This window comes from Prionailurus bengalensis, chromosome D2 (genome assembly GCF_016509475.1).
Source record: "Prionailurus bengalensis isolate Pbe53 chromosome D2, Fcat_Pben_1.1_paternal_pri, whole genome shotgun sequence".
NCBI classification, from domain to species: domain Eukaryota; kingdom Metazoa; phylum Chordata; class Mammalia; order Carnivora; family Felidae; genus Prionailurus; species Prionailurus bengalensis.
The window spans coordinates 81,513,796-81,540,350 of NC_057351.1; the positions used below are offsets into that span (position 1 = coordinate 81,513,796).

The window sequence follows — 26,555 nt, forward strand, 5'->3', positions numbered from 1 at the left end:
CGGGCACGCTTCGCTTCCGAGCACCTTATTCCCACGGATGACTCCGTTCCCATAACGACCGCGAGGAGGTGACGTTTTCTCCGTTTTATAGGTGAGGAAACTGAGGCTGGGCTAAGGAACGTGCTGGGCCAGCGTTCGTCTCTGTCCTCTTGCCCTCGCGAAGCTGCCCTTCTTGCCTGCTCCGTTGAAGTGAATCTGGGCCCTGTGTTTTCCCTCCACTCGCGGGCACAACGCTAAGCTTTGTCGGTAAAGGAGACTGAGACACTGTGGGAGAGAAGGGTGCCGCCTTCTAGGCCTGGGGCGGTTTGCTCAGCGGGCTCCTGTGGGTCAGGCTGTGGCTGCTTCCCCAGCATCCCCCCCAGGCAGTACCAGAGCAAAGTAACATGGCTCCCTGTGCATCTTAGAGATCCGGCTTCTGGAAAGTTCCAGAGGGAGGATTTTCAACCAGATCCATCAGCAGGGCATCGCAGGAACGCCTGTCACCTGCGGAGCCACAATCATCCCTCTGCATCCTATCTGCTCCTTCCAGGACACTGTCGCTGCCACCTGCACACTTCCGAGTTCCCTTGACGTCTCACTCACCAATCCCTCGTTACTCCAGTCCCGTTATGGTAAACGGTTGTGGACATCATGCTTCCCCGTCCGAGTTGCCATGTGGTTTCTCTCTCCTGACTGGATCCAGACCGACACCCTTGCCTAAGGGCACAGACCGGGGAGCAGTGCAGCCAAGACCTGAATCCGGAGTCTTCTCCTGACCATGTTGTTCGATCGTCTCTGGCTGGTGGGTTCTGATACAATGCGCCCAAAGGACAAAGCACCAATTCATCCCGGAGGGCAGGGCAGAGGGGACGGTGTCAGGAGAGAATCTGGGGTTTTTAAGCAGTTTTCTGGCAGATACAGAAATGAAAGGCGTTCCAGAAAAGGGGATGGTCTATGCAATATTGGAGGAGGGATGGGGACAGGGGAGCTGGCAGGGCCTGGCTTCTCCCAAGCCTGCTCTCTGGGGACGACCTTCCTCCCCCCGGGCATCAGGAAGCACGGGGCTCCTGACCTGGGCGCTGGGGCGGTTAGAGGAGCAGGTCAGAGGCCATTTCTCACCAAGTGTCATTCATAGAGGCTACTCGGTTTATAAAGCAGGGTACACAACAGCGATACTTTAATTTTTGTAATAACTGCATTTATTTCCATCTTTGATAAAAACTAGTTAGGTTCTTAACTCCCCGAACACACATTTATAAATATTGAACAATGTCAATCGTTGGAAGGACAGACGGCAGAGCTGGAGCCATCGGGCCATTTTTGGCGACCCGGCCGGCTTTTGTTTTGGGAGGAGGGGGGCGTTGTGGTAAACACTGAGGTCACCTATAATTTTTTTCCCACCAATTCTGCTCTCCTGGCTTCTGTGGAAACAGAGTCTTTTTCTAGAGGAGGACTCAGAGCGGGGTGGGGTAGTGAGGGTGCCCTGGCCACCCCAGGTCACAGAGGAGCAGGCTGCGTGCCCCCTGGCCTCTGGCAGAGTGCCCACTACCTTCCAAGGTCAGCTTCTAGCATTTGTGGCCCACACAGCCAGGGAATTTTGAAGAATAATGGGTGCTAACCTGGAGTTTGCAGAACTGGCAAAAGTTGGGATTGATACTTAAAAAGTGATAGATTTAGGTCCCCAAATTTGATTAAAAAAAAAAAACAAAACAAAACCAATAACCCCCCGGGATCTAGGCCCATGTGAACGGATAAGGCCTCCCCGCCCCCCCCCCCCCCCCCCCCGGTGGGATGTGGCTGAAACTCCAAATCTAAAAGTAAGTCCCAAAGTGGAAAAATGAAGGGGCTGTGTCTAGAGGTTTGCATCCCACCGGTCACCCCTCTAGAGTCTGGGGACCCATTTCCTCAAGGGTTACTGTTCTTGTGTGGTTTGGGTAAGCAATTCAGGAAGCTAGGTTTTCCTTTCTGAAAAAAAAAAAATCCAAAATAAAATAAGTTTTCATTTCATGAAGATGACGCTACGTTTAATGGTTGATCCAGCGTTTGAAGGCATCTCGGGTCCAGGTAGGGGGTCAGCAGGGCGGCCTGTGTTTAGACCGCGTTCCTTTGAAGCAGCTGGTCCAGTAATTGCTAGGGAAGCAGGAGACAAACACGTTAAGTTCAGGTTCAGCATCTGTGAGCCACGCACACATCACACCTGCTGGGGCCAGGCCATTACCTTTTTGAAGACTTCAGCACGGAGTCTGTTACTCTGCAAGATCACTCTTTTCTTTTGTTCTTCTTTTTTCCTTTTAACTTCCGGCAAGTTATTATAGATTCTGAAACAGATTCAGAAAACCTGTGGAATGGTAGCAAGACAACGTGTGCCTGTGGGGGAGCTGTGTCCTGTCTTGTCGGCAGGCTCTCCCTCTACAAAGAGGAGCCCAGCTGCAGAGGGGCCGTCTCGGAGCTGGGAGGCGCCCGGACCCAGCGCTGCCCTACCGGCTCTGTCTCCAGAGCAGGCGGTGGAAGCTGGGACATCACCAGTGGGCAGCCCCCCGGCCCCCCGACCCGGGGTCAAAGCTGAGAAGCCAGCTGTGGGAGTGACCGTCCCTTCTTTGCCACCTCCCCCTCCCACTGTCTAAGGCATGCTTGTTTAAAGCGAGAGATTCCAAACCTACTGCTTTGCCCCTCCGTGTAAACTTGCCCCAGGTACCATCTTCCTACAATTTTTTTTTTACCTTCCTGTGGCTTAGAAACAGAGCGCTGAATACATGGAAGTAACAGGAATTGTGCTCGAATAACACACACATAAATGTGCATTTACCTCTTAACCTGATGCCTTCCTAATCAAACTGCTTCCAAATACGTCTCAGGCATACGTATTACGCTCTCGTCCTGGTATAAAATGAGGAGTTTTCAAGGGAAGTGGGGCCCAAGAGACCTTCTTCTGGACCCTTCCTTCCTACCTCCTAACGGGAGCTGTTTGCATACTGACACCAAACAATATTTCTGCGAGAATCCACAGACACAGTAGAGCGGCTGCGCCTGGGCTTTTGGGTTTTGCTAGATACACGGCACGTGGGTCAACACCGTTTTGTCATGTTCTTTCATGTCTGAAAGCCAGACACAATTTGTTTAATCGGTTCCACTGTTAAAATAGTAATTAACGAAGTATAAAAATATTAATGATGACAAAATTAGCAGGTGACGTTATCTTGGTTTCTGAGCACCGGGCTGACCACCTGACGTGAATGTTCTCAATCGTCACAACAGTCGAGAGAGGCACGCAGTGTCCTGCTTCCACAGGAATGAGGAACCCGAGCCCCAGCGAGGCCGGGAGACTCGTGTAAAGTCCGTCAGCTGGAGGATGGGCTGGGCTTCGAACCTTGGTCTGTCCATCCCCACACAGCACTGTCCCCCGACCAGGTAGCAGAAAACGTCTGGGAAAAGCTTATGCCGTTGACACGGTTTGAATGAATAAATGAACACACGGTTGCCATATCCAGGAACTATTCTAGAAAGGGCCAGGGAGAGGACTGTAAGGAATCAGTAGGCAAGCCGAATGTCCCAAAGTTCCATGGTGGAAATCCCTTCAGATGCACAGAGACCGTCTTCCTGACACCGACCATCTGAATCATGTGGGCAATTTCAGATAAAAATTCCGGGTCTCACTCCTAGGGGCCTGGATGCAGTATTCTGTTAAAAGGACTTTCTAAATAACCTACGGTATATCCATACGATGCACCCCGTGGCAGATATTTAAGTGAATGAGGAAAATCATCCATAACTGTATCTTTTGACACAGAAAGACCCCGCAGACATAAAGTGAAAAAAGGCTATGGAAAAAATATATATAAAGCGTCCGACTTTGGCTCAGGTCATGATCTCGCGGTCTGTGAGTTCCAGCCCCGCGTCGGGCTCTGTGCTGACAGCTCGGAGCCTGGAGCCCGCTTCGGATTCTGGGTCTCCCCCTCTCTCTGCCCCTCCCCCACTTGTGCTCTGTCTCTATCAAAAATAAATAAAATGTAAAAAAAAAATTGTAAAAGATGGGTAATTGTAGAGGTACAAATAAAAGTCTATTTTCAGGCACAGAAAGGACACACAGACAGCTGATAAGCGTGGGTCTGAAGAAAGGCCTGGGTGCAGGGATGTGATGTGGGGGGAAGACAGTTGGTCATGGGGGACTGTAGTTTCATCTCCACTGTTTGAATTTTTAAGATAAAAACTACTAACAAAGAAAACAAAAGAAAAGAAAGCTCTGGTGAGACTGAGGACTGAGGGCCAGGGTCAGAGCCCATTCAGGGCACAGAGTGAAAACCCCAGCACTGACTCCTCCCAGGGGAGGCACCTTAACCTGGCTTGTGTGCCCTCTCCGAACCTCAGTTTCCTTTTTAGCAAAACGATAGGACGATCCCGTCCACCATGAGAGCTGCCTTGAGCTCTATTATTTTAATTGCAAGGCTCCATAATAGCAGTTTGGGGTTTGGAGACTGGGAGGGAGAGAGTTGGCTGAATTTTTTCACTGAATTGAAAAAGGAATACTTTTGGCCTGAGGTATACACAGCCCTACACTTCTAAAACGGCAAGTCTGAAAACCCAGTGGCCCTGTAAACCCCCAGCTAGAAGGCGGTGAACGAGGTTGCTAATGGGGTGGCCCCCTTTCTCCTCCCTTGCACTTTTTCACTTACAAAGGGGTTCCCTGCAGATGACCGAAGTTGGCGAATTATCGCAGAAGCGATACAGCCATGGTAAAAGCAGAAATGCTGTGCCCGGGCCGTGGAGAAACACATTCTTCCTGTTTCCGTAGTTTCTCTCAGCACACTATCAGTTTGGTTTAATTATTACAGCTCCTCCCAGCGCTAGATACTTTATGATAAACTGATGGCATTTTACTGGCACGAACTTGGCCGACACTGCCGAGTTATAACATTTTGGTGACGAGGCCGGGGCTCAGAAAGAACGGCCCCCTTTGTGTGCAGCAGGTGGGTGAGAATTAGTAGGGGTCTAGGGCAGCAACCAGCCACACAGAACAGGGAGAGCTAGCTTGTGGACAGCGAGGCCTCCAAGCCCGCCGGGGATGGGACAGCGGGAACGCCCAGCGCGTGGCCCTCCGTGGCTTTGCGGGCTCCCACACGCCAGCGGCCTCCAAGTTTGGACTCCCTTCGGCAGGCTCCGCCACCGTCCAGGCCCTCAGGAGAAACCACCTCTGTCCTCCTCCCGAAATTACCTTCAAAGGTGCACCGCGACCGACGGCTCCTGCCCACAGAGACGATGAGAGCGTGCAGAAGCGCTCCCATTACGAGCCTGGGGATCTCTCAGAGACCAGTTACCGGATCAGTTCAGAAGCCAAGACCCACCGCTTTCCCAAGGCGTTTCCAAGAACGGCATTAACGTTCCGAGGTGCGATTGGACAAACGCACTTCTTTCAGCCAGCTTCTCAAAATCACGGCCAAGAAGACCTCAGACCTTAGAGGCAGAGCTGACAACAATGGCCGCTCTGGACGGCACTTGGATGCGTCGGCCCCCCCCCCCCCCCGCCATCTTCCCCCACAACTTCTTGACCTCCAACCACCACCAAGTACCTTTTAGATCGCAGGTGCATCTCCTTCTCCGAAATGTACCTTTCTTTGGGTTTGAACAAGTTATCTGGAAAGAAACCGAAAGATTAGTTTCAGAAGCTATGGCTATTGCACATTTCTAGAGAAACATTACAGTGGGCCCAGGACGCACTTGGTTATTGAGCCTCAGTCTAAGCCCCCACCTGTCACAAACACTGCAGGGCTCAGTGGACACTCACATACCACAAACAGACTGAAACTGACAACCAGCAGGTTGGTCTTGATGACAGTTAAACGCGGGCGTGAAGTGCAAGGTCAGCGTCTAACATACCTTGTAGCCAGTGACTCCTTCGTGTGCTTCATCTAGCAACATTCCTAGGGTGCGGGGGGCAGTGCTACGGTGGCCCCAAAACGTGCTTCAGGGTCACCTTGGGTACGGGTGTCTGGTCATTTCACCCACAAAAGATCTCCACACTAGGTTTTTGGTACCTCTGAGGACAAGGAAGTCTCCCAGCTATCACTGGAGCATTTTGAGAGCAGGGGTTGATACTCATAAGTGGGCCCCCACCCCTCAGGGACATTCAGCCTCTGAATCCATTCTCACGGCGGGAATACCCCTTTTCAGAGTCGGAAAGGCAATGGACAACAACATAGTAGGAACGTCCTTTGAGAAAGTGCACAGTGACTGAGAATCACTATGAGTCTGGAATGTTTTCAGTGTAAATACATATTACTAATTACAATGAGGTTTGTACATTAAAAGTGGTATGTATTTTACAGTTTATTTTATTTTGAGAGAGAGAGAGAGAGCGCGTGCACACGCAGGCGGGGCAGAAAAAGAGGGCGAGAGGGAGATCCCCAAGCAGGCTCTGCACTGTCAGCACACAGCCCAACGCAAGGCTCGAACTCACAAACCGTGAGATCGTGACCCGAGCTGAAAGCAAGAGTTGGACGCTTAACTGACTGAGCCACCCAGGCGCCCCAAAAGCAGTATGTATGTTTTCAACACAGTGTATATGTACCTTTTTGCAATAACTTAAATCCCCACGATGCTCTCCACCCTATGGATGAACCAAGAGTCGGTCACGCAATAATACTCTTGGGGTACGTGTTACATGGAGTTACAGCTGAGAAGCTGCCACGCTTTCTGAAACACCTAGACAGTGACCAGTTTACCCCTTCCATTGAGCAAAGCAGGCGCACGACGCAGCATCCTAGCTAAGTGTCACACAGTTGAAAGGGGCTCCTTGGGATCCCCAGCAAAGACCCCATGTGTCTCTATTAATCTCCATGTGGATCTATCCCCTCACTCAGTAGAGCCACGCAAGACTTCTCGGGCTTACAGAATTTTCCATGAATATACACGAAGGGGGGTGGGTAAAGAGAGGGATGCTAACAAATTTGTCCCCTCTGGAGAAAGAAAACACTGGTACTGATTTACAAGTTGGAAACAACACAGTGGCTGAGCTTGTAGTCTGTCTGGTTACTCAATGCAGAAGAAAAAATGGCACCATTGCTAAACTTCAAAGGGAAGACTCAGAGAAGAAATACAAGAGGGGTCAAAACAATCAGAAGAATGTTCCCAGCTAGAGGGAAATGTCCCCAGTGTTTGGAAAGGTATGAGAAAGGAGCAGCCAACATCACCGCGAAGATCTCCAGGGTGCCTCCCAGCAGCCCACACTTGGCCTTCGCTCCAGGTAGGACCAGGCCAGAGTGGAGAGCCTCAGACACAACCTAATCACTTTCCCAAGGAAATGGGGTGGCACCTCAAGGTGGGCACTTATGCGCTTGGGTGAGCACTCGTATGACTGGTTGAAGACTCCCACTCAGGCGAGGAGAAGGAACCTCTACAAAAAATTAGCCTCAAACCTGGATTAGCACTCACTCAGGAGCCGCTCAAGAGTAGAGGGAGGTCAACCCAGACAGACAGACGGACAGACAGACAGTGTTCCAAGGGAATACGAATACAAATTGGAGTTGTGACTTTTTTTTTTTTTACAATCTTAATCCAATTGTACGCCGTCTCCTCTGGGAAATCAGATTTTTTTTTTTTTTTTAAAGTTTGTTTCTTTAGAGCACCTGATACCACAATGGAGCTTCGGTTTTGTTTCCAAGAGGAAACAAAAGCAAATGCGAGCTCCTTGGCACCTCCACTGTTTTGTTTTCTGGACTCTTCGTGGCCTGCTGTGCCTCAGCGGAAATTTGAATTCGGGGCCCAGCAGCCCCGTTAGGTACAAAAAACAAGCAGGGCTCCGTCCAAGAGGGCGCGCCCCAGCTGGTGGGCTCCACCCACGCTTTGGGAAAGTGTCTGCTCCTCGGCTGCTGACTTGAGTTTTCCTAACAGCACCAAACACATCGGATGAACGGTGAGACCTTTTGTTCTGGTGGGGAGGGAAGAGAGAGGCGGCAGGTCCATGCCCCGGGAGGAAGTTGTGTGAAATAAAACAAGGGTGTCGCTAATGGCTCCCAACCTCACCGGGGCGAACAGAGCCCGGCCTGGCACTTTGAGAGCCGTGTGTCACATCCGAGGGGTCCACGTTGTTATTTATAGCAGGACCGCTAGGGTTCACTGGACGCCTTCCAACCTGATCTCCCCTGACATGCACACCAACCCTGTGACATGCGCGTGATTTTTTTGTGCTTTAGCGTCCGGGTAATCGGACTTCAAAGAGCTGGGTTTCAGCCCGAATCAGTCCAGCCCCGTCCACACAGGCTCTTGACCTCAGAACACTGCTGCTAATTCGTACTGCAGAATCCATATTTTGGGGCATCCTGATGAGTGCCAGCTCCCTTCCCACGAGATGCACCCAAACTTCGTTTCTCTTACCCTCCTTCCTCCTACATCTAATGAGCAATTCCTACGTCACCAGGGGAGGCTCAGAAGAAAACAAAAGTAGGTAGGATCCTGCCACCATGAATTTCATTTGTGGAGGGGGGAGGCCAGATAATTTACAAACTGGCCACAAAGAATCAGGCAAGTGCTCTGATGGCCACATGGTAGAGGGGGGCCGGGGCGGGCGGGAGGGCCCCTCGGGGGAGGAGGTATTTAAACCACAACCCAAATGACCACAAGACCAGCAGTGGGGAGGCCTGGTGGGAACCAAAGAGGGAGGGAGGAGGGCACGAGGCGCGAGGTGACGTCAGGCCAGTGGCTGGCCCAAGATCAAAGACAGCAACATTCTCCCCCCAGGTCACCCTTGACAACCACCAGGGGGCTTTGACCACGATGCCCGCGCGTGGGCATTGGAAACGTGAACCCCAAGCTCCAGGTGATGCTAACGTGCACGCAAACTGGGAGGCATCCGTACCGTGCTCTGCAGGCCTGTTTTCAGGAGCTTTTTCTCTACAGTGAGAGAGACAGAGAGCCACGTGGGGTTCACACAGGAGATCCGACGTGTGTTGTTAGGAGACGACCGGTGGCTGTTCATACACAAACCGGGTGGAGGAGGTACAAACAGGCCGAAGGGAGGCAGATCAGGCACCTGGGGGGGTATCCTGGAGACGGCGGTGCTCCCGGGGCCGGGAAGCAGGTGGTCTCCAGCCTCAGGGACACTGCCCATGTGCAAAGTGAGGCGCACAGAGAGGAATCAGGGTGACGCCCAGGCTGTGCGCTGCACTGGCCATTCATATGATGACTGTTAATGCTTTCACCTCTTCGGTGCTCTGGTGAGACACCCGGGGAACTAAGCCCAGGGTGAGAGCCAGATAAATGAGGCCTTTAGGGGCCAGAACCGAGGGTCTGTGTGGGGTCCAGGGCTCTGGGGGAGACTTCCGAGCAGCAGACAGCTAAGCCGAATCTTGAAAAAGGAAGAGCTGCCCCCAACGGTGGAGAGGAATGAGGCAGCCCCACTGGGACCCGCCTGCAGCCAGAGATGGTTTTACAAGGACAGGTGCAGGGGACCCGTCTGGGACCTCATTTCAGGGAATAGAAACCATCCTGCATGAGCTTTGCTCAAAAATACAGCGAAATCGCATCTATCCGTTCTCTTGGAATGAAAATTCTGCCTTTATGAAATTAAAGTGACGGGCGAGAACAATTTTCAGCCTGCTTACTGGTCTTTTATGGATTTTCCTTGAAGCTTTGTTGTTGTAACTCACTGATACAGAGGAAAGAAAACCATGGCTGTAGTCACTTCTCATTAACATTCAAATCGAGGAAGTTTGGGGTTTGTTTTCAGTTTTTTCAATAAAATGACTAAGGTAAATTGCCCATTTCTGTATTTCTAGAAAGTCGCGCCTGCGCCCCGCCCCGCCCCCCCCCCTCCCAATCTCTTGTGTCTGGCTCATTACCGTAACCGAGCCATAGGGCCTGTGTTGATCATTTAATTTGCAAGGCCAGACATGCTTCAGCCCTTGCCTGTTTCAAAGTCAGCCAATAACCAGCTACCAAGATTTTGGTGCTTCGGAGGCTGCTCTGGGAGAGCAGCTGAATAAAAGCTGAGTCCCGATACCCCGTCAATCTCTATAAATACCTGTGGGTGTTTATTACAGCCCTCACCTCCTACATGTGAACACACACACATACACACACACATACACACAGATGGGTGGACTCCACATTCAGGGGGCTGACAGTATTGCCAGGAGGCAGCAAGGATCACCCAGACGCCAGCAGATTGGTTGTTTATGGGGCTGAGGTTCTTTTTCCTGTGCGCACAGAGCCCTTATCTACCGCTCTGATTGCAAAGCTTCATTTTCCCTATTGAACAAGTAATCTAAATGATAATCAAGTTCACACTGGATTTATTACTACAATGCCCTCCCAGAAGCTCATTTTCTGCAGTCACCCTGAGCACTTTGAAGAATCCTTCAGGCACTTGCTTCCCCTATCTTAGAAACACCAAAACCAAGGGATGCCTGTTGGAGAGAATCCAGCAGGGAGCCAACAAACCACTTTGGAGTGTAGACACCAAGTCTACACCTCTCAGAATCTTCTATTAGAGACAGGGCCTCCCAAAAGGAATGAAAATGGGGTGTGTTTGGGGGGAACATCTCTGAGGATGTTCTCTAAAAAAAAAAGGCCCCCCGAATCTCGTGTTCTGAGATCACAGGGCTGCTCATTTTGCCAGTGAGCTGTTCAGAGCCAATGAGCAGCTGAGCATCCGGCCGCTGGAATAATCACATGGTGGTTTTCAAGAGTTGAATCTCGTTACTTGCGCCTCCTTTCTATTCAGCTCCCTTCAATGGGACCTCTAATCTGCTTGACAGAGGCAACAGCAAAGGGGTCTCACTTGGACTAATTAGCCCTCCAGAAATTAAATGATACACACCACACCGGACAAAGGCAAGTGGAAAGACTCTTAGGCCGCTTGCTTCCGAAGTGCCCTTGAGATGATGAAGTCTTGGGCTGGATAACCGTTTCCCATTTTTCTCAGATCTGTTCTAGCCTTCGGTGGAATCCTGCTCTGAATGACAGCTCCACACCGTGAACAGCCTGCTCTGGGGGCCCGGAAGGTGGTGGACGCGGCCCAGATGCTGGCACTTAAATGAAAGCGATGCTCGTCCCAATCACCACCCGGCCACACAACAGAGAGGCTGCTATCAAAGTGTGCGAGTGTAGTGAGGCTCTCAGATCCTTCTGGCGAAGGCATACAACGTTCAGAAATGAAAAATAAACCAGAGGTCTCCGGGGATCATCCGTTTCTCTTTGCAGGCTCAGTGTGAGAAGCAGAGTACGAAGCCTCCTGGTTAGAGAAGACTCACTCGTTCTCTTCATGGAGAGCTCAGTTCCTGCACAGAGATTCACCCCCGAGTTCAGAGCCTGAGTGCGGGGATGGCGCGGTGATGGGAAGGGCTCACCAAGAACGCAGGCGGATCTTCGTAACTGAACTCTTTTTTTTTTAAGTTTCTTTTCTTTTCTTTCTTTCTTTCTTTTTTTTGAAAGAGAGGTAGAAAGTGAGTGGGGGAAAGGACAGAGAGAGAGGGAGACAGAATCCCAAGCAGGATCTGCACAGTGCACAGCCTGATGTGGGGCTCGAACTCACCAACCGGGAGATCGTGACCTGAGTCGAAACCAAGAGTCGGGCACGTAACTGACTGAGCTGCCCAGGCGCCCCATGATGGGAGAACTCTTGACCCAGCATGGTGCAGACGGGGCCCGGGGACCACCGCTCCAGCTGAAGGAAACAGATCCCCAGGTCAAACATGTCTATTAGGAACAGTTTTGGAGATAAATGGAGTCTTTACGCAATTCCCTGGTTAGATCCTGAACTCGGACCAAAAGCAGCAGCACAAGCCCTCAGGAGCTTTTCCGACGTGGCTCTACACTTGGTTTCCAGCTGTCTGCCAGACCAGCTCTTTCCCCAAGTGGCACGAAACCCCTTGAGGACAAGGGGGGTGGATTTCTTGTACTCTGTTTGCTTTCTCACCCCCCCTCCCCAAACCCCTGCTCCTTTCCATCCACACTCCATCCCTGCGGCCAAAGACAAATTTCCATTTATTACTTAATCACTCCTCAAAGACCCAGCAAAGGATTAAGGGGCCCAAGGCTCTCTGTTGGCTCCCACAAAAGCCACGGGGACCACAGAGGAAGGCGAGCCTGTGTCCACGAGGTCTCTGCCCTGCATCACTCCTGTCTGAGCTCTTGGTATAGACGAGCCCCCTCCTTCTCCCATTATGTCACACGGTCACGCTTGTGACATACTTTCCAAAGGGACTAACTGGCTCCTCTTGTCTGATGGACATCGTGCTGGGTACCAGCATGATGGCATCGGTGCGGATGCCAGGGGAACCCTCACGGTCTAGGCAGGGCCTGTCAACGCACAAGCACCCAGTGGGGCAAAGCCGAACACAGACTGCGAAGCCGGCACCACAGTCTGCTGCCCAGAGGTCCCCACGGCCCTCCACCCTTGCTTCCTGGCATTGCTAGACCAAAAGAATACAAGCAAGGAGGGTAAGGCCTCCTTCCCGCCGTCCCAGGTGGCTGTGGGAAACGGCAGACTTACACTCTGGTTGGGGTTTCCTTAGCAAACCATGGTAGATCTTTCTATAAGCAAAGATTCCTAGAACAACATTTCCAAAGTGAACTCTCAGGAAGTAGATCAAAGCATTCCAAGGTAAAAACAAAACAAAAAAAAGTTTAGGGAAAACAAGGTTAAACAAATGTAAGCAGTCTTCATTGTTGCACAACTTCTCAGCGCCTTGAACAGTTGTAATGCTGTTTTCAAAGTTGTTATTTGTAGCTAGAGGATTTAAACTCTATTAGAAAGAAAATCTGGTGTACTTGCCCCCACGTTTTCTTTAAAAGGTGTGTGTATTCAAAGGCATTTATTTATTCTTATTTTTTTATTTATTCTTATTTTTTTAAACATTTATTTATTTTTGAGACAGAGAGAGATAGAGCATGAATGGGGGAGGGTCAGAGAGAGGGAGACACAGAATCTGAAACAGGCTCCAGGCTCTGAGCTGTCAGCACAGAGCCCGACGCGGGGCTCGAACTCACGGACCATGAGATCATGACCTGAGCCGAAGTCGGCCGCTCCACCAACTGAGCCACCCAGGCGCCCCTAAATTACTCATTTAAAGGAACTTTAACAATGGCTCAAATCACACTCTTCCCCATAAAACAGCAACAGTTGGTGAAAGTCCGAAAGATTAACTGTTGATTCGAGAGTCATTGTTTGCTCCAATTCCAGGGTTTCCCAGGATTTTTTCGAGAACCACAAAATATGGTGATTTACAGATGATGAATAAACTTTCCTTCTCATTGCCAAGTAGATTTATGTCCTCAGTGTCACTGCAAGGTTTACTACTGCACTGCATTGTGGGATAAGAGGGAAATCATTTGGAAAATAAAATCCAGGCAATCGAGAAAAGGAGTATCTCTGAACCAGGGAGTCTTTTAGCTAATTCAAGCTCCTTGTTTTCTTTGCAGGCTGATGAAGTAACAATTACTTTTATCTGATAAGCACATTTAAAAACTCCTTTGTGAGTAATGGCGGGAGAACTACCCCCAAATATTTATTCAGATGTCTTATGGAGAAACATTCACGAGATCAGACCAGGCAACGACGTGGGACAACGGGGCTGGTGCTCAGCTAGCTGCGTGATGAACAGCACATTTTTATTACCGCGATGACTTCCCCAGCCATCTCGTATCTGCTGGGTCACTTCTCCAGCTCGATGCTCTGGGAATGCAAATTAATTTTAATGCTCGCTCCAGCCAAGAATCATCACTGAAGGCAGATCTGCTGGAGAAGGAATTCTGCAGCGCCTTCCGGAGAATTCCGTCCCTCTGCTGGTCCGTGATTTGAATGGCTCTGACTTGGATCACCTTGGGAAGTGTGGATAATGCAATTCAGATTAATTCGGGTGCGGGAGGGCTGCCCAGAGTGACTCAGGGCGGCAGGCACGCGCCCACCGGCATTTACAATCTAGGGCGATTTGACTAGCACGCCCGCAGGACCGTAATCCAAAGGGAAGACAGTCAGGAGGGTGGGGATCCCGAGAGGCGCAAGAGCCACGAGGGCTCAAATGGAAGAGGGAGGGGGCGGGGGGGAGTGGATGGGAGTATCAGGGAGAGCTTCATGGAAGAAGGGGCTACTCCTCGTGGGTCTTCTACACATTCACGGGTTGCGGGGACAAGCTGGGAGGGCCACAGCCATAGCGATTCACAAAGAGCTAAGTGTGCATCACCACACAGTCCAGGGAGGGCACGGCAGGAGGCAGAAGGAAGAGCCCTGGGGGCAAGAGATTAAGGAAGAGGCTGGATTTTGTAGGGCAGAGACAAGTAGAGACAGATAAGCCTTCTACCAGCGGGTTTAGGGACCCTGAAGTAAGGAAGGACAGCCAATGAGACCAGCTGAGCAGGGTTGGGTGCAGGGGGACAGAGTCAGGCTAGGAGGGGTCTCGGTCGCAGGGGTGAAATCCAGGAGGCTCTGGGCTGGGTCCACAGAGGATAGTGAGGGTTGCCGCTGACTGAGCACCTACGAGCTACAGGTTCTGTGCTGTCTATGCCTGTGGGTGCCAACCCACCTGCCCCACCCCATGTCTGAGGTCGCCATACCTGATGCTTTCGGTTCATCCCGCCCCAGATTCATTCTGCAAGGGGGAAGCAGGGACTAATTCTGAAACATTCCAATTCCCCGGTGAAGGTCGGCCCGTGACCATGACCAACCCCCGGACCCAGGGAGCTGCATGGGGATGATGGTCCACAGCCTGGGTAACCATGGTGACGTGGGCAAAAGAGCCCTGACGGGGGAAGGGTGGGGGGAGGCCCTTAGACGGGAGAGTCTGTACCCTCAGAGGCTGAGCGCAAAGCCTGATTCCTGCCTTCCTCCTTCGGCTGCTGCTCTCACCTTCTCTCCTCCACACTTCAACAGGCACCGCAGTGTATCCATTCTGCCCAGTTGCCATCATCCCACATCCCACTGCCCTGCCCTGGGACTGCCTACCATGACCCGCCTGGGCTTCCGACCTCGAAATGAGGTTCAGTTTGGAAGCGGCATCTATGGTCACCCCCCTCGATCCGCACCCCCACTTGGCAGTCTAGCCCTAGCCAAACCGACACCCTGACAATTCTTCCTGCTGACGTTATACCCTCACCCACCCCCACCCCGCACCACCGTGCGCGGTCTCTACCTATCCTGGCGCGGCTCCGAGGTCTCCCCATCAGAAGGCACCCCCAGCCCCAAGTATCGCCTGCACCCTTTCCCTACGAGGTGGGGAGGCCCGTGAGACCTGGGACCGTACTGGGCACACAGCGGGTTCTCGAGAAAGGCTTACTAACAGGTGGATGAAAAGGCTTTTCATGTCACTTGCCACAGCCCGCCCAGAGGTGGCCCAGGAGGCTCCCGGCGAGCAAGCGGACGTGTCCTCACTTTGAGAATTCAAACTCCAGCTGGCGAGACAGTAAAGACAGGCCGGGCTGTAGGCAGGGCCCTTATAATGCCACGTCCTTGTCGCTCTCTAGTCTCAGCTGTCCACGAAAATCCCCGTCTACAAAGAGGGAGCCCCGATAACGCTCACACTTGTGTGCACACACACGCACGTACACGCTTGTCTCCGCCCCGAGGCTGCACAACTGCTCAGAATCCAAGGGTCAACAGGAAGCCGCATTGCCCCCCAGCCCCCCGGCCTTCGCCATAATAGTCCCTGCAGGTCAGGCACTTCCTGGGGCGGCCCCTGCCGGAGCAGGTGTCTTTCTGCCGGCAGAGCGCCCGCCCACCCGCGCCTCTCCAGCCTGTCCTGGGCAGACCCCGCCGGAGGCAGCGACCCCAGCTCAGAAAGCAAACCCGAGTCCTCCTTCTAACCGCCGTCTTGAAGCCGTAGCTGGAGTTCGTGCACGCATATGACCTGTTAACTAATCTCGCCCGGAAGAAAGCCATCTTCGCCTCACTTTTAGCATCTTGCCAGCGGACAGGCGGAAGGCAAGATGTGCAACGGAGACTCGTTTCATGGGGCTTAAACACTTCCTCTCACTTGCCCCAGCTCACACGAGGCTCTGGTTTCAGAAGTTGTCTGATTTCACTGACCCAACGCAAACAAACAGGAGCCTGAAGCTCTCATCGACACATAAATACCGCAGGGACGGGCAGAACGGCCATAAAATCCATGCCCCAAAGTCCTGCCCACGGCATCATAGCTGCTGGGGCGAGCTCAGAACTGGGGGACGACAAAGGGTGCTTCGGTGATTTAAAGCTGCAGACTGGGTCTGATCACCTTTTATTACACATGATTTTAAAATGTTCATGCGAATGTTTAAATATATTCATAAATGTATAGATTTAAAATTATAAATATATTTTGAATATTTGAATATTTAAGTGATCTAAATATCCTTTAAAGATTTCATTTAGGGGCGCCTGGGTGGCTCAGTAGGCTGAGCGTCCAACTCTTGATTTCTGCTGAGGTCATGATCCCGGGGAATCTTGGGATCAAGCCCCACATTGGGCTCTGAGCTAAGCATAGAGCCTGCTTAAGACACATTCTCTCTCTCTCTCTCTCTCTCTCTCTCTCTCTCTCTCTCCCTCTCCCCCCCCCTTCTGCCCCCTCCCTCACTCGATCTCTCTCTCTCTCTCTAAATGAAAAAGTACGTATATTTCATTTAATGTGACCTTGTAAGGAGACCTGCTCGGGGGAAAACACCGCAGTTGGATACCGTAGTGGGTAGAATTACGTCTCCCCAAAAATATATGTTCAAATCTCACCCCCCGCCCAGTCTGTGATTGTGACTTAACTCAGAAATAGGGTCTTTGCAGAAGTATGCAAGTGAAAATGAGGTCATACTGGATTAGGGTGGATCCTGATCCAGTGACTCATGTCTTTCTAAGATGAGGAAATGTGCATGCAAAGACACATAGACAAGGGGAGAAAGCCATGTGAAAATGGAGGCAGAGAAAGCAGTGATGTATCTATAAGCCAAGGATTGCCAGAAGCCGCCAGAAGCCACCAGAAGCCACCAGAAGCGAGGACAGGGGCATAGCCATGAATTCTCCCTCTGAGCCTCCAAAAAAAAACCCTAATCATTTTAGACACCTTAATTTCGGACTTTTGGCTTCCAGACTCTGAGAGATTAAATTCCTATTATTTTAGCCAACCAGCCTGTGGTCACTTTTTTAAAGGTTTTTTTTTTTTTAATGTTTATTTATTTTTGACAGAGAGAGCACAAGCAGGGGAGGGGCAGAGAGAAGGGAGACGCAGAATCCCAAGCAGGCTCCAGGCTCTGAGCCGTCAGCACGGAGCCCGACGCGGGGCTCGAACTCACGAACCCCGAGATCATGACCTGAGTGGAAGTCGGATGCTTCACCGACTGAGCCGCCTAGGCGCCCCCGGCCTGTGGTCACTTCTTAAAGCAGCCCTAGGGATGACCGACGGGCATCTCCCTAATATTTGAGATGATGGTGGTTCTAGACCATTCGGCACCCACAGTGTGGCACAGCCAGTAGGTAGCTGGCCCCGAGGATGAGAACCCCAGCTCTACTGCTGCTGAACGGCCCCGCCCAGAAGGAGCTTCTGAGCGTCTCTGGCCTTCCATCTCTTCCTACGCAAAGGACGGGACTGATTAAAAAGGAAGCTGATCGGACGGCATCTTTTGTGGGTGGTTCTGTTGGGCTCTACAGTGGCATTGCTCTATGTCTGTCGGCAACATATTTGTTAACTTAACCATTTTGAACAAGCAGGATCTTCAAAACTATCAAGGCCAGCTGGCTCGCACATCATGAGCACCCCTGTAGCCCTTCTCCAGACAAGGGGAGACGTCAAAGTCCCTGGGGCGGGGGGGGGGGGGTGGTGGCTCCCACTGGTGGCTGGTTCCTTGTAGTAACTTGAGAAGTCTGCACCGAACCTAGGTTTCTCTGTCGAGCCAGAGATTCTGGTCCCTGGGGGAACACGCCCAAATGCAGCCTGGATCTGCCAGGCAGCTTGAAAATGTGAGACACACGTTCAAAGAGGGGAACTTTCCGCACATTCATTTTGTCGACTTTTTTTTTTTTTCTCTTTTTTTAAGCACACTGGGAAACAGCAGCAGGTGTTTTCCTGAATCCTCTGCCACAAGGAGGATGCATCCTTGCCTGGGTCTTAGGACCCGCAGGGCCCCGGTGGATGAAGGAGATAGCCTGTCCACGGGGACTGCGGAGGTGAGCAGGAATTCTGGGATAACACCCTGTGTCCTCCGTCGCCCAGGCTCCCCCGAAGGATCTTGGTAATGTTTGCGAAGCTGTATTTTATTGAATATGGTTATTTCCCTAGAGGACTTTTATCCAGATTTATATGCATGATTTCACCTCCTGGGGGCCAGAACATTTTCCTAGGAAGAAAGATCTTGTTCCTCTATCCAAAGGAATAAAATGGAGGTTTCCCCAGGCCTCCAGATTTTAAGATTTGAGTTGGCAGGCCATCAGTATGGGCTCCGATGTCTCCACTGTTGCCCTCAAGCCTTCCTGTTATTCTTGCTGGTTTAATAGTCTGTTTATAAGCTCCATGAAGGAAGGACCAAGTCTAGTCTGGCTCACTGTGCTATCCCCACCTCCCAGCATGGTGCCTGGCCCAGAGAAGATTCCGGAGAACCCCCCGTCTAATGAGCGTTCGAGTGCCGCCCCTCACGGGGCCAGCCTGACACTGGCTACACCGTGGGGGGGAAAGCTGGCCATCCGCGCTCTGCGCTCACAGCAGGAAAGGGGGTTTCAGGATGACAAATGTTGATGTAGACAAGCTGGAGTCAACCTCTCACCCTGAGATCTGTTTTGCAATCTACAAAGGGCAAAGGGGATCTCTCGCAAATGTCTGTTAGGAGCCAAGAATTTGAACTTGCTACCCTGGCTGCTAGAGTTATGTGGCTTCTTTCCCAGCTGTAGTGGTAAATCTGTGTCCCAAGCTGGTTCTGCTGAATTCAGCACCCTGTATCAGCTCCCGCCACGGGCTGGCTCCCAGGGCAGGCTTCAGGACAACACGGAGGTTTGGATGTGCGGCACAAACCCGCGTCCTGTGTGTGTCAGGGGTATCACGTGCATCATCACCTTGGATGAAGGTCCTGGTCCTCCCAGACACCCCGTCCCACCTGCCCCCCCCCCCCAAGCCACCTGCAGCTTACCGCTGAGAGGGTGGGGAACTGTGAACTGCTTCTTGTCGGCGCGGACAGGAAAGACACTCTGCTTCTGCGCTAGGTTCTCCTTCCGCTGGGCTTTTCTCTGCTGTATCATGTGTTCAAGCTTCTTCAGCCGTTCTTGTGAGCGAGAGATGAACTGGGGTTTACGGACCTCCAGCGCTTCCTAATTGCAGCGAGAGAACATCTTATTGTTAACAGAAGGGACCCAGAATGGCAATATATCCTTCTGATTTGTTCAAGAACCTGATCAAAAGTACAACACTCGGGGCGCGCCTGGGTGGCTCAGTCGGTTAAAGCACCTGACTTCGGCTCGGGTCATGATCTCACGGTTCATAAGCCCAAGCCCCGCATCAGGCTCTGTGCTGACAGTGCAGAGCCCCCTTGGGATTCTTTCTCTCTCTCCCTCTCTCTCTCTGCCCCTTCCCTGCTCTTACTCTCTCGCTCAAAAATAAAGGTAATAAATAAACTTCTTTAAAAAAAAAAAAAGTACAATGCTCAAAGACCGATAGCCCCAGCATGCGAGCACACCACAACTCTTTTCCGTGGCCTTGCGTAAAGACCATCACAGACGTGTTGATGGTATAGGGCCTGGCGGTCAGGCCTGGCCAGCGTCAAGCATGACTACCAACCGGCAGTGAGGTTGTGAGTGCAAAGGCATTCCTTCTCCCTGTCAACTCATTCGCTTTCCAACAGACCCAGACCTGAGGGCCCTAAACTCCATATTCCATGGGTGGGGAAGGAATGAAGGCATTATGAGTCACTTGCTTCTGCTGGGGGTTGGAAACCTCAGGCACAGACCTAGATCATCCACCCAGCGTGAAATATGTGCCTGTTGAGCAGAAACAGTAATCTTGGCTAACGGGAACGGCGTCTCCTTCCAGGAAGAAAATGTTGGCAAGGTATCTTTGCCTATGCAAAACGGCCCCGCAAGCTCCAGAGACGGGGTCAGCATGCCCACGTTTCCAGCTCAGCCACATCCCTCAGTGTCCTCCCACCTCCACGCGTGCACGAAGCCACCTCCCCAGGTCTGCTGGAAAAGAGTGACCACCGCCGCTGCATTCTGATGGCTTATGTGGCTTCACTGTGTCGGGGAATCCCCACATTGCTTCTGAAAGGCAGGGAATATATTCCCATTTGACCGATAGAAAGCCTGAGGCTCACCGGCGGATCCCACGGTGACCCTCAGCTGAGAGACCCCCGCGTTTTTCCCACGCTGCCTTTCGTGCTCTTAACTTGCTACCCCTTGATCACCTCGGTTCAGGCGGTTCCTGGGCCTGGAGTAACACGCCAGCCACGCCCGTCAGTCAGAGTTCCAGCCGCTGGGGCTCCCCGTTCACCCTGAGCATCGTGACACTTCACAGACCGCCTCGTACAAGGGATTTGCACACACTGCTGGCCATGCTGGGCCGTGAGCTCCTGGAGGGCGGGGGCCGTGTCTTACCCCCACCGTATCCCTCGCAGCTGCTACCCTGAGCTCTGCACATAGTAGGTTCTCAGCAAAGGCCCTTGGGACGTGCTGCCGTGTCTGACCCGTTCCTCTGCCCGACTCCTCCTCTGCCCGGGTTCCCGGGGGAGGGCAGCTCAGGTTCCATCTGTGTCACGGATGTGGCCCTGGCAGCTGTGCCCGGGAAGGAGTCTTCTCGGCTGGTCGTTCTTTATGACGCACTGGGGCCTGCAGAGATAGCCCCTGGGGACAGCTTAGGGGCCCAGCGTGGCTGCTTTGGGGGCATCCAGAGTCTCCCGCCATGGACCTACCGAGGGCCCCAGGGGTGCAGGGACCAGCCGATGGCACCATGTCCACATCTGCAGGGAGGTTTATAACGTATCAAGTGCCTGCCTAGAAGGTGTGCCTCACTATGTGACACGCCGTTAACAGAGGCTTTGTCTTATTTGTGTGCCCTTCTCGTGTTCGTATCTCTAATTCTGAACTTTAAAAAAAGCATACATATTACGTCGACGACCACAACCCGAAAGAGACACCAAAGGAAAGCTTTCATATCCTTGAGCCTGTGGCCGTGTGATTTAGAGCAACCTCTTTAATCTTTCCAAAGCCGAATGTCCTTACATGCAGACGGGATTGTAGGGACCCCTGCTTCATTAGGGGTGCTGGGAAGAGGCCCGCTCAGCGTCACTCAGAACCGCTCAATAAACGCAGTCATTGCTGTGACCATTGTCACTATGGATATTATGCAATCCTCACTCTAGCTCAGCGGAATAGGTATCGTTTCTCCATTACTCACACCGTGAAACGGAGGCCCAGAACAGTTAGGGGACCTGGCCAGAGTCACAGAGCCATTATGAAGGGGTGGGGTCAAGGCTCCAGGGTCACAAGCGGAAGCAAGATCGGGCCCCCCACGCACTCCCCGGGGAAAGGTCTGCCCTTGGTGGGGATCAAGCCGGGGTGCACAGAAGGCCTTACCTGCAAGGTCAAGGAACCTGCAGGTGTTTGCTGATACTCAGAACAGTCTTCTGACAGGTCAGGGGTCTCTGGTCGCGCGGGGGGCGCTGGCTCGGGGGGCGCTGGCTCAGGCTCCTCCCTCTTCCTGCACTCCTTTATTTTTACAACCAAGTCACAGCACTTGTAATCTCCTGGGAGAGAAGATTGAGAATTCCATTTAGAGGGGCAGCAGGATTTTTGCCTGGCTTCTCGGTGCCATTAGACACAGAAGACAATTTCGAGAAGAGAGACACCAGTAGGTCACTAATGGGCCTCGTGAAGCTGACGAGATCGTGCCTCCCTAGACTCCCCAGCTGCCCTGGTCACAGGGAGGAAGGTCTCTAGGCAGCCAGACTTCACGACCGGTTAATTACCCCATGGAGGTAGTCCCCTGGCTTCCAGGGTTCAAAACGCCTCTGTTCATAAGAAAAAGAAACTTTTCCACTCTGTGCTTCACATTAAGTGTGTACAATTATCACAGCTCAGTCGTTTGGGGGCAGCGTATTAATTTATCTTCTGTTTGCTACACTAATGATGTAAGACGGAAAAGCGGTATTCAATTATTTATCCCTCCCCCTTCATTTGCCAGGGACTACCACTGGCTTCCCATTTATAATTGGAATTATCTCTCTCTCAGTGCTGGATCTGGCCACCTCCTCCGGCCCTTTCGACATCCTCCCTGTGGAAGAGGTCAGGGGAGGCCTTGATTCACAGGGCAGCCTCTGGCGTGGGGAAGGAGGGATTAGCGTATGTTCACCGAGCTCTCACTGACCAAGGCCGCTGCCAGGGACACAACGCCCCTTCAGTCTCGTGCTAGCCCGCGCTTCCTGTGTGAGCTCCCCCACCCCCGCCACACTGTCCCCATACACAGCCCTCCCCCAGACCTCCCCAATTCTGAAGCTCTGCAGCGTCTTACTCGCTCCTCACCTGCACCCCCTCCTATGGCCACAGAGCCCCTTTGATTCTGCACCCAGTGACCTCCGACCTCCAGGCTGAGCCCCAAGCCTTTCTTTACGAAGGCCTCCTCTTCCCAAGGCAGGTTCCATCCCGCCAACTCTTGTGTTCCCGCGGCAAGAACATACTTCACACAGGGGGGCAGCATGGGTGGCGGGATGGGGTCATGACAGCATGTTTTTAACCCCACGAGCCTCTGACTTCCTCAAGGGCTAGACCAGGTCGTCTTCACCCTGTATCTCTCCCCGGGGGCAGCCCAGGTGCCCAGGAGGAGCTGGTTCTGTTGGGAGTGGAGAGGCAGCCATTGGGAGGCTCCCCGTGGCCACAGGAGGCATCTCCATGGGCCCTGGAATCTCTCATCGGAAGCCCCTGTGGCGTCCACCGTTCACGCCTGGATCCTCTCTGGCCTGGACCCGCTGTCCTCCCTCTGCGCGAAATCCACCCGTTCCCTAAAACCCGCACGTCCTGCAGGCAGATCAGACTTCAGTAGCTGGCTCCTGGCGGGCATTCCACTTCCGACGATTGCCTTTGATTCTCGACCAACAACACACTACTTAGCGGCCCTCAAATCGTTCTCTCTCTTGATCTTTCTGGAGGATTTCCTTGTTGCAGCCCCCTTCCTGCTTTAGGCCTCGCTGACCAGCCTGGATACCCACCCCACCCCGTGGGAGGTAATTATGCCTTCCACCACGCCGTTCCTATTTCTGGCTGTGAACTTTCTTCTGGCTCGCCCCGTCCAGAGGGAAGCCACAGGGCCTTATGCCCGTCCCCACCTGCACCCCACCCACCGGAGCCGGCAACCCGAGGGTGGGCTGGGCAGGCCCATCTTTCTTCCAGAGAGCTCACCAGAGCATTCTGTCCACTGTATCTTGAAAACCTTCTCCTCCCCAGGGACAGTCTCTGCTCCTCCCTGGTAGGGCCTCAGCGGCCCCAGCCTGGCCCTCTCCCTTTTGCCCCCCAACCCACTGTCCAGGAGAGGGTCTCCTTCAGAGCAAATCTAATTAGATCTCTGCCCCTTCAAGGGCTTGGCCCCGCCCTCAGATCGCACTCCCTGGGTGGGCTTCGAGGACTTTCCAACTTGGGACTCACACTTGGCCCCTCCCCCCTCCCCTGTACTCCGGGCCCCTGGACCCCAAATCGACCATGCTCTTTCCGGCAATCCTTGGCTTGTACGTGACTTGCCCTCAGTCTGCAATGCTCTTTACCCTTAGGTCTGATCTGTAAGCCTCTAATCAGCTTTCACGCCCCTGCTCAGAATCATCTTCCTTGAGGAAGAGGGCTCTGTCCAGGCCCTCCCGGGAGCACCTGTGCCCACCTGCAGCTTCCTGGAAGTTCTGCCACACATAGGTCTCCAGCACTGGACTGACGGTGCTGGGAGGGCAGGGAGCACCGGGCACACTGACTGGCACACAGTAGGTGCTTTAATAGATGCTTCTTTAATGTATCAATGAAGAGCTAGGGATTAACTTGGCTCCCAAGTGATATTATTTTCTACCAATTACGAAACCCATTTTAGCCTTCATATCCCAAAGCGATATAACCCAGTGGGTTTCCCTCCGCCCTCCTCCATAGCTGTTCTGGAAAATCTCTAGTGATAGGAAATCTAAATTTTCCCACTGAAAACCGGCACCACGGATCTCTTTTCTATTCTATTCTATACTTATGTTCTTTTATATTTCAGTGCTCACGGCCACATGAGTAGGGGTCAGCCGCTTGGCCTTTAGAGAAGGGATGGCCTGGTTGGGATTCTAGGTTCCCTCATCTTCGCGAGGCTCACATTGGGAGTTACCTGGTCTCGTGCTTGTTGGGTGCCGGGCACATGGGGGGCCCGCACCCCTCAGACATCATCCTTGTTAGTCAGTCACAGGGGACCACAGGCAGCCTGGGGGACCTCACAGCAGCCACATCAGCATCTCAACCCTTCCTTAGCTAAGCCTGGGAGGCTGCCCCACACCCGGGAGTGGCTCTCTTCCTTACTGACCTCACGCACAGTAGGGCTGGAATGCCTGACCCACACAGGGCTGTCTTCTCCATGCTTAGGAGGGAGAACGCACCCACCGCAGAAACCTGCTGGTTCTGCTTGTTCTCAACTCACATAGTGGAGAAGGGACAGCTTTGTACGGTGAGCTCGCATGAGCCAAGGCTCAGGAAGACGTCATACCATTTTCCATATGCATATCAAGGAGGCATCGTCTCAACCCTACCTCCCTTGCTCCTTACCTTTGGGGAACTCTCTTTCTACCTGAACACCATTGTCTTCCTGTGGAGAGGTGCATACATCTTGTAAGGGGCAAAAAAACCCGGGAAAAAGGATTCTGGATTTCAGGACGATTTGCTGTCGACTCCCTGAGGGCTCAGAGAAGGTGCTAGATTGACAGGTGTTGCTTGGAGAGCTACACCCCTCGGGAAGGAAATCTTTAACCAGCTTCTGTGCCACCGGGGGAGCAGACAAGGTTGTACGTGCTTCTCCTTGTTGCTTCTTGCTGCTTCCAGAAAATACTTTTGTTTCTACTAAAAATAAAATGAAAGCTGTGTTCAAAACATCTGACGAGGGGCACCTGGGTGGCTCAGTCGGTTGAGCTTCTGACTCTTGGTCTGAGGTCATGATCTCACGGTTTGTGGGATCGAGCCCCGCATCGGGCTCTACGCTAACAGCCCGGAGCCTGCTTGGGATTCTCTCTCCCTCGCTCTCTGCCCCTCCCCCACTTGCAAGCGCGCATGCTCTCTCTCTCTCTCTTAAAATAAATGAATAAACTTAAAAAAAAAATTAAACAACCCACATCTGACAAGTGCACATCAAATGTATTGGCTTCTGCACACCTTCCTCTTCTGGAGACAGGGACATAGGCTGCAGTACTGCCTCGGGAGCCCTGGAGCTGCCAGTGGCCAAACGTGCGTGTGCTTTTGCGGGCATCTAGCACGTGACCACCAGTCCGGGTAGGACTACCCCCCAGCTCACTGAAAAGCTCAAGTATATACACCAGCCTCACGCATTTGGTCTAAAGAGACTGCTCGCTAGTGTCCTTCGAAACTCAGATGTCTTTCTCCACAACAGGCACAAGAGTGGGTGTCAGTCCCCTGACTGTGGGGCCAGAGCACCTGGGTTCAAATCCTACCTCTCCTCCGGATAAGGTAGGTGGCCCCATCTATAAAATCGAGGTAATGCTATCATAAGGTATAACACTAAATATGATTTCATCTGTTTTCATAGTAAGTTCATCTATGTATGTTATGAACCACGCATTTACACAATTTACATAATTTTTATAAAATATCATATGAATTAAAATCGAAATTAATTAAAATTAAATAAAATTCATTAAAATTAATTAAAATTGAGGTAATACAAAAAATAATGATCCATGTAAGGTGTTTAGTGCGATACCTGATTACAGCCAGCACTTAACAAATGGCAGCTCCCATTATGACTATAGAAACACTTATGTAGGTTGTGTACTATGGCAGGTACACAGATAGGAGGTAATTGATGAGGTCCCGGGGATACTTCTAATAAGGCAGCGGATGGAAAATGTGTACAACATGGTGCTTGTTGCCACACCGTAACTCCAAAAGTCTGGAAATCACCTCATGCCCCTCAACAGGGGACTGCTGAATCCCCGTGCATCCAGCCTTCGTAGCAAGGGAAGAGAACAGGGTAAATTGCTCTTGTCTAGATGTGGAATGGTCTCAGAGATACACAATCAAGTGAACGAAGCAGAACGCAGGACGGTGCATCAGGCTGCCGCTCGTAAGAACGTACATACTCAGGACATCCCTGGAAGGACCCAGGTGCTGGAAACCTTGGGAGAAGGCAGTGCAGGACCAGGAACAGTGAGTGGGGGGAGAGACTTTCTTTCCACCGTTTGCCTGGTTTGTCCTCTTGGTTTTTAGTTTACTTTTTTGCTTTTGGAATACCCTATACATTTTTCAAAGGTATTCATCTTACATAAGGCAGTGACTCTTCCGTCAGGCACCAGCTCCTTGCTATGTGAATGCAAGGGGCCCCTGCTGCCAGTAACAAGTGTCCAAACCTCCTTATGCACCAGGGAGGAAAAAAAAAAGTTCTAGAAACCACTGGAGTAATAAGGACTCTTAGAAGGTT

General features: G+C 52.1%; 1 protein-coding gene across 5 annotated transcripts in view; it reads right to left on the bottom strand.

Annotated features, from left to right (window-relative positions):
• Positions 1–1,155: 1,155 nt before the first annotated feature.
• The window catches only part of CD2H10orf90 (chromosome D2 C10orf90 homolog), a 220,767-nt gene continuing 195,367 nt past the window's right edge, over positions 1,156–26,555 (bottom strand). For 4 of the 5 annotated variants that reach the window (XM_043597854.1, XM_043597858.1, XM_043597856.1 and 1 more), the window contains 6 exons: positions 24,674–24,964; positions 21,482–21,651; positions 19,048–19,225; positions 5,544–5,607; positions 2,198–2,297; positions 1,156–2,109 (listed from right to left, as the gene is read on the bottom strand). In XM_043597854.1, coding sequence (XP_043453789.1) covers positions 2,071–2,109; positions 2,198–2,297; positions 5,544–5,607; positions 19,048–19,225; positions 21,482–21,651; positions 24,674–24,964 — 842 coding nt within the window. In that variant the 3' untranslated portion in view covers positions 1,156–2,070. The remainder of the gene's footprint in view (positions 2,110–2,197; positions 2,298–5,543; positions 5,608–19,047; positions 19,226–21,481; positions 21,652–24,673; positions 24,965–26,555) is intronic. The other variant, XM_043597855.1, reaches the window with a different exon arrangement.